Genomic DNA, 6,055 nt, shown 5'->3' on the forward strand with positions numbered 1-6,055 from the left:
ATGGATCCAAGTTTATTTACCAACTGGCGACTGCCTCTTATTATTTTTAGGTTATCTTTGGAAAGTCGAGTTGTCCAGAATTTTCGAAAGAAGCTTACACGGCCGTAGTCTACCACAACAGGTGAGTGTTTCTAGCCTCATGATAAATGTACCCAAATTTCGGGCCAACACGGGCAAATGTCTGGTGAACCCCGAATGCCATAGCGCAATCTGTTGATATAAACCGCCTGGGGGGGAGGAGATTTAGAAATAAAAGGTTTCTGGAGAATCATTCTTTCCTTTTCGGTAATGAAGGGTCGTCGGTCGATAGTGGATAAAAATGGGCGCCTCTGATGAATGAAAAGTGCCAAATACAGTAAATTGTCTTCATTTGGTTGATACTAGGGATGTGCAGGCTCGAATTAGTTCAGATTTTCCCGCCAAATTTGGATTTATTTATTTTTCCCTCCAAAAATCAGGTCTCAGAAAGAGGCAAAACGTCATCTTTCATGGACAAACATCATCATTCCTGGACAAAATTCCATGAAAGATGTTGTTTGTCCATGAAATATGATGTTTTGCCTCTTTCTGAGACCTGTTTTTGGACGGGAAAAATACGAATTTGGCGGGAAAATCCGAACTAATCCGAGCCCGCACATCCCTAGTTGATACATTGATTGGAACAGAGTTTGGAGCGACAGAGACAGCGAAGGGGGTGGGGGAGGGGAGGACAGAGGGGAAAAAAAAACATACCACAAAGGCCGGGCACGATAGCTAACGGACAGGCAAATGATGGGTCCGAAATACTATCCCTGTATCTTCATCTTTTTGGTTTAATAGAAATCTTCATCTTTATTATGTTCAGGTCCCCAGATTTCCATGAAGAAATCAAGATTAAGTTGCCGGCCACTCTGACGGATCATCACCACCTGCTGTTTACCTTCTATCACGTCAGCTGCCAGCAGAAGCAGAACACCCCCCTGGAGACCCCAGTGGGGTACACAGTATGTCAGCTTCCCTTATACAGCCACGGGAGAGCATACAGCTGTGTACGAGTGGCGCTCCTGCATATTGAACCATTGTAACGTTAATTGTTGTTTTCTTTTCTCTTTCTGCTCAGTGGATACCGATGCTTCAAAATGGCCGCCTGAAAACTGGACAATTCTGTCTTCCTGTGTCCTTAGAGAAACCTCCGCAGGCTTATTCAGTGCTTTCCCCAGAGGTGTGTGTAATCTTGAATCCTGATTACTATAATAAGCGTTTACTGCCCAGTTCCTTCTGTGAGTCCTCTCTGATCCACTCGGCCTGTAGCTTCTGTGTCCAGATTTCTACTTCATTTACCTGTTCTCTGCATTTTTCTACAAGATTTTTTAATACCCTATCCAAACCGTGCCTACAGCAATGGTATTCAACATGCGGTCCTAAAGCTGCTGTGGAACTACACATCCCAGCATGCCCTGCCACAGTTTTAGCATGCCCTGATTGCAAAACTGTGGTAGGGCATGCTGGGATGTGTAGTCTCATGGCAGCTGGAGGGCTGCAAGTTCAATACACATGGCCTAAAGAATTGAAATAGCCTTGTTTTACGTGCAACTTTCCAGGGTTTGCTATATCTGACGATAGACACCTGATACTGATCAGCACGAGGATTAATGTGAAACTGTGTGTAGACCTTAAGTAATACTGACCGAGGAGAAGAGGATAATAAATACATAATAACGTTTCCCTTCCTGTAAATTATAAGGATATTAGAAGTCAACAAGCAGTTTAATTACTATTTTAACCAGCCGTGGAAAGTTCTCATATCTGCAATAATTTACAGCAGACACACACATTACATACTATTAGTATTTACTTGTACTTAATAAATATATTAGGCCCACAAAAGATGGAGGCGTCAGCCATTTGTGAACTGAGCAAAAGAAACTTTTTAGGCCGTTTTAGCGGGAAATCTACTTTTGTGGTTTTAACGCACGTTACTGTTTTATAGGTTCCGCTGCCTGGGATGAAATGGGTTGATAACCACAAGGGGGTCTTCAATGTAGAGGTGGTCTCGGTCTCTGCGATTCACACGCAAGTAAGTTTCTGTAGGTAAATCGGTGTTTAGAAACGGACACCATCTCTTATTTGGTTGTGTGATTGGCTGGGGGGGCTCATACCTGTATATGTAGTGAGCTCACCTGAAGGAAGGGGTGCTGTGTAAGGCGGCATGGAGAGAACGCGATGCGTCACACGGTACTGTTACCGCCGGTCACATTGATTTTGTACTTCAGTGCTGCTAACTGTGCTTCTATTTGTTTGACCTTTCACCTCTAGCATGCTCTTGCTGGTTTTACTTTTGACCTTTCACCTCTAGCGTGCTCTTGCTGGTTTTACTTTGTGGTCAGTCAGATCCGAGGTAGATAAGTGGCGTTTGTTACCATGTTCCGTCTTCTTCAGTAACGATCAGTATTGAGAGAGCCAAAGGTTTCGTTCCTGTGAGCTGAAGTTTTTTTTTTTCTAATAAAGAGTTTGTTGCTTGTTACATGAACTTGTGTGTGTCGCGTTTCTTTTATTATTTAGGATTCGTACCTTGATAAGTTCTTCGCGCTCGTCCATGCTTTGGATGAGCACATGTTCCCTGTCCGAATCGGAGACATGAGAATCATGGAAAACAGCTTGGAAAGCGAGCTGAAGAGCAGCATCTTGGCCCTAAACTCCGCTCAGCTAGAACCGGTGGTGCGGTTCCTTCACCTCCTGCTGGATAAATTGATTCTTCTTGTCGTGAGGCCGCCTGTCATCGCCGGACAGATCGGTGAGTTAAAACTTAAGTGCGGAAAGAACTCTCTTACCGTTGGGGCTAGATAAAGAATAATGACAGGGGGCCCTGTACGGTGAGTTCATAACGCTTTACAAGAGCGGAGAGGCGTGCGGGGGATTTACACTTCCTCATAACCGCTTGTATCCGCTCAGTCATTATTGCTTCTGAGAGACGTATAAAAATTGTTCTTGTCAGTTAACTTAGGACAAGCGTCATTTGAGGCGATGGCCTCCATCACGAATAGACTCCATAAAAACTTGGAAGGGAATCAGGACCTACACGGCAGAAACAACCTTCTGGCTTCATATATCTACTATGTGTTCAGGCTTCCGAACACCGATCCCAGCTCTCCATCTCCAGGTAATGCTGTAGAAGAATCCTATGTTGCTTTACTTCCCTCCTCCTCTTCTCTGGGTCACATATTAGATTCTGTGCATTTATATGTTCATTATTTCTGTTTTATTATTAGCGGTATAGTTTTAGAAGACGCCCATTTTTGCTGTATATGTATACATTTTTTGTTTTTATACATATTTCCGGTTCAACCCTGATTCCCTGTGACTCTAGCAGTCCGACAAAGACTGTGTCCAGGAGCCAGTATGAGAGATAATATTTACTCATTTAGGTTCCTGGTTAGTTGTTATAATGGAGGACAATGACAAGAATCAGTCTGGGGCCTGGCACAATGACAGTTTCTGGTTACATTTTTTTAACGCAACCCACGCAATTTTTATTCTTCTTATCTTTTTATTAGTTCATATGCCCCCCCCCCAATTCATGAGATGATTAGCAAAATATTGTTTTACAGTTTTCTGCCGACTTTATGTTAGAAAAAGAAGACTATATAAAAAGTCGCGTAACCACTACACGATAAATTGGACGATATCGTTCATCGTCTGCAATATCGTGCAGTGGTTACGCCGTCAACGACCAGCAATGCGAGCTCCCGCTGGTCGTAGTCGGCATCTTTCATCGGCTTAACCTACTGCCCAACCTGAGGATATCGTCAGGTTGTGCAGGTTCGGGAATGAGGGAGGGTGTCGGCACTGAACGACGTATCGGTCAGTGTGGGCACAATATCCACTGCACAGTATAATGATCAATAACGATATCGTTATCGTTCATTATATCGTGTAGCGGATGTGCCCCTTAAGTGATCTACTTGTGAGTTGTGCGGGTGTATCTGCATGCAAAATGCTACATTACAGTGTCAGCGGCTGTCGCATTTCGCATGCAGATACATTCGCAGTCGCTTACAGAACACAGGCATGGAATTTTAATCAGCAAAAGCTGCTTGTGTGACCTATTCACATCGCTTTGGGAATAAGACTCATTTGAAGGTAGAAAGTCACACAAACAGACGCTCGGCGCTACTGAGTCGCACAGCACTCACGGCTTATGTGTAACGCCACTTGTAGCGCACGGAGGATAGATGTATGTGGGAACATCTTCCACACTAGACTTTGGTTTTTATTGCATCGTGTGAATGTGGGTCTAAGTTGCAACACGTTGCGACAAAACCGCTTCGCAAGACTGCACTGATTAGTTTGCGTCTGATTCTGTACAACAGAACTTGGTGTGAGAATAAGCTGCGGCTGCTTGAACCTCTCAGTCCTGAAATTGGCCGCGTTTCATTCCCACTTGTTGCTGTTAAACTCATATTATTTATTTGAGGTGTAGCAAAAAAAATCTGCTTTTCTCATTACTCCTTCCCCTCCCTCCAGGGTCGGGGGGTCTAGGTGGATCAATGCACTACGCCACAATGGCCAGGTCGGCAAACAGACCAGCGAGCCTTAATTTAAACCGCTCCAGAAGCCTTAGCAACAGCAACCCTGATATCTCTGGGACGCCGACCTCGCCAGACGACGAAGTCCGATCGATAATCGGCAGCAAGGTAACATGAGCGCGCACTAGATGTGCCCAGTAATACTCATTATATTTGTACAGGTATAATAATATCATCACAGGTCCTAGAAGACAAACCACACGTGGACATTCAGATTAGTGGGGGTCTTTTAAGAACTTTCACTAGAAACGTCTATATATTACCCAAGCTTGGTCTTAGAAAAAGTGGTACTTTTTAGTATGCATTCAGATGGCCGACATTCACTAAGTCGACACCAGAATGTTTTATGTTGTGTCGGCTTTAAGGTTAGGCTAAAACTGCTTGTCGACATGTTGATATGTTGTCAGTGTCTGCATTGTGCATTTTGACATGACAGACATGTCGACATTTTGTCTGTCGAAATATTGACATGTTGACAGTCTAATGTCGACGGGGTGAATGACAAAAACATATACCTAACCCGTAGCTAGTTTTGGTGTAAGCCATTTTTCTGATGTTAGCCATAACTTAATGAAAGGTTGCGGCCAGACTATCTTTCTCCTCCAGTGATGCAGAAAGCGCTCATTAGCCTGAGCTGTCTGTCATTCGTCCTGCAGCGGAAGCATGAAGATACTGCACATCCCGTAATACCGGCATAAATATAATGTAATATGCACTTTTTAATTTTTTGGAAGTCTACACATGACTGATTTTCTGCATTTATAGAAATAATGAATTTGCTTATGTAACACTGTCCTTATGTGAAGGATATTACAAACACTGCAGATTGCACAACCTCTCTGGTCGAACACCCTTGACCTCGGTGGAAAGTCTGGGCTGAAGCTGTGACTGTAGCTCAGCCTGCACATTGCAGTATGAGCTGGATTTTGTTGTAGCCTTATGTACGTTGTTATATATATATATATATATATATATATATATATATATATATATTTATTTATTTATTTATTTTTATTTTTTTTATTGGAACCTATTCCTGTGACCAGCGATTGTAATATATTGATTCACTTTTGTTTGATAGATCCCACAGGGGATGAGGTTAGGTCTCAATCCCGACATCGGAATCCCGGCAAGGGATTTAAGATAGGCGTCTAAATGCTGACTCCTATATTAATCCCGACTCCGGAAGGACGGGGTTGTAGCCGAATTAGCGGTCATTCTAGCACCCTGCACCTGTCACAACCTGTGCAGTTGGGGTGTTGCTTTCTGATCAGGTGCTTCTAGCGCATAGACTGCTGTATTTCAGCAGTTTGTTGCATCAGCTGAGTGTGCTAGAAGCACCAGAGCAGAGTGTGACACCCCAGGCAGGATAGAGGGTACTGCATGTGTTGTGACAGGTACAGGGTGCTAGAATGAAGACTACATGACATTTACTGCCTAATAACTGATGTTTATTGTATTGAGCACGAATGAACCGTTAAAGGTAACGT

General features: G+C 43.5%; 1 protein-coding gene across 12 annotated transcripts in view; it reads left to right on the plus strand.

Moving 5' to 3' along the window:
- DOCK7 (dedicator of cytokinesis 7) overlaps nt 1-6,055 on the plus strand; it is a 219,732-nt gene that overhangs the window by 114,709 nt on the left and 98,968 nt on the right. For all 12 annotated transcript variants that reach the window (XM_088447846.1, XM_088447849.1, XM_088447847.1 and 9 more), the window contains 7 exons: nt 51-121; nt 845-983; nt 1,100-1,201; nt 1,970-2,056; nt 2,542-2,773; nt 2,975-3,139; nt 4,504-4,673. In XM_088447846.1, the coding sequence (XP_088303972.1) occupies nt 51-121; nt 845-983; nt 1,100-1,201; nt 1,970-2,056; nt 2,542-2,773; nt 2,975-3,139; nt 4,504-4,673 (966 nt within the window). The remainder of the gene's footprint in view (nt 1-50; nt 122-844; nt 984-1,099; nt 1,202-1,969; nt 2,057-2,541; nt 2,774-2,974; nt 3,140-4,503; nt 4,674-6,055) is intronic.

Source organism: Taudactylus pleione, unplaced genomic scaffold (genome assembly GCF_031769625.1).
Source record: "Taudactylus pleione unplaced genomic scaffold, aTauple2 ptg000442l, whole genome shotgun sequence".
Lineage (NCBI taxonomy): Eukaryota > Metazoa > Chordata > Amphibia > Anura > Myobatrachidae > Taudactylus > Taudactylus pleione.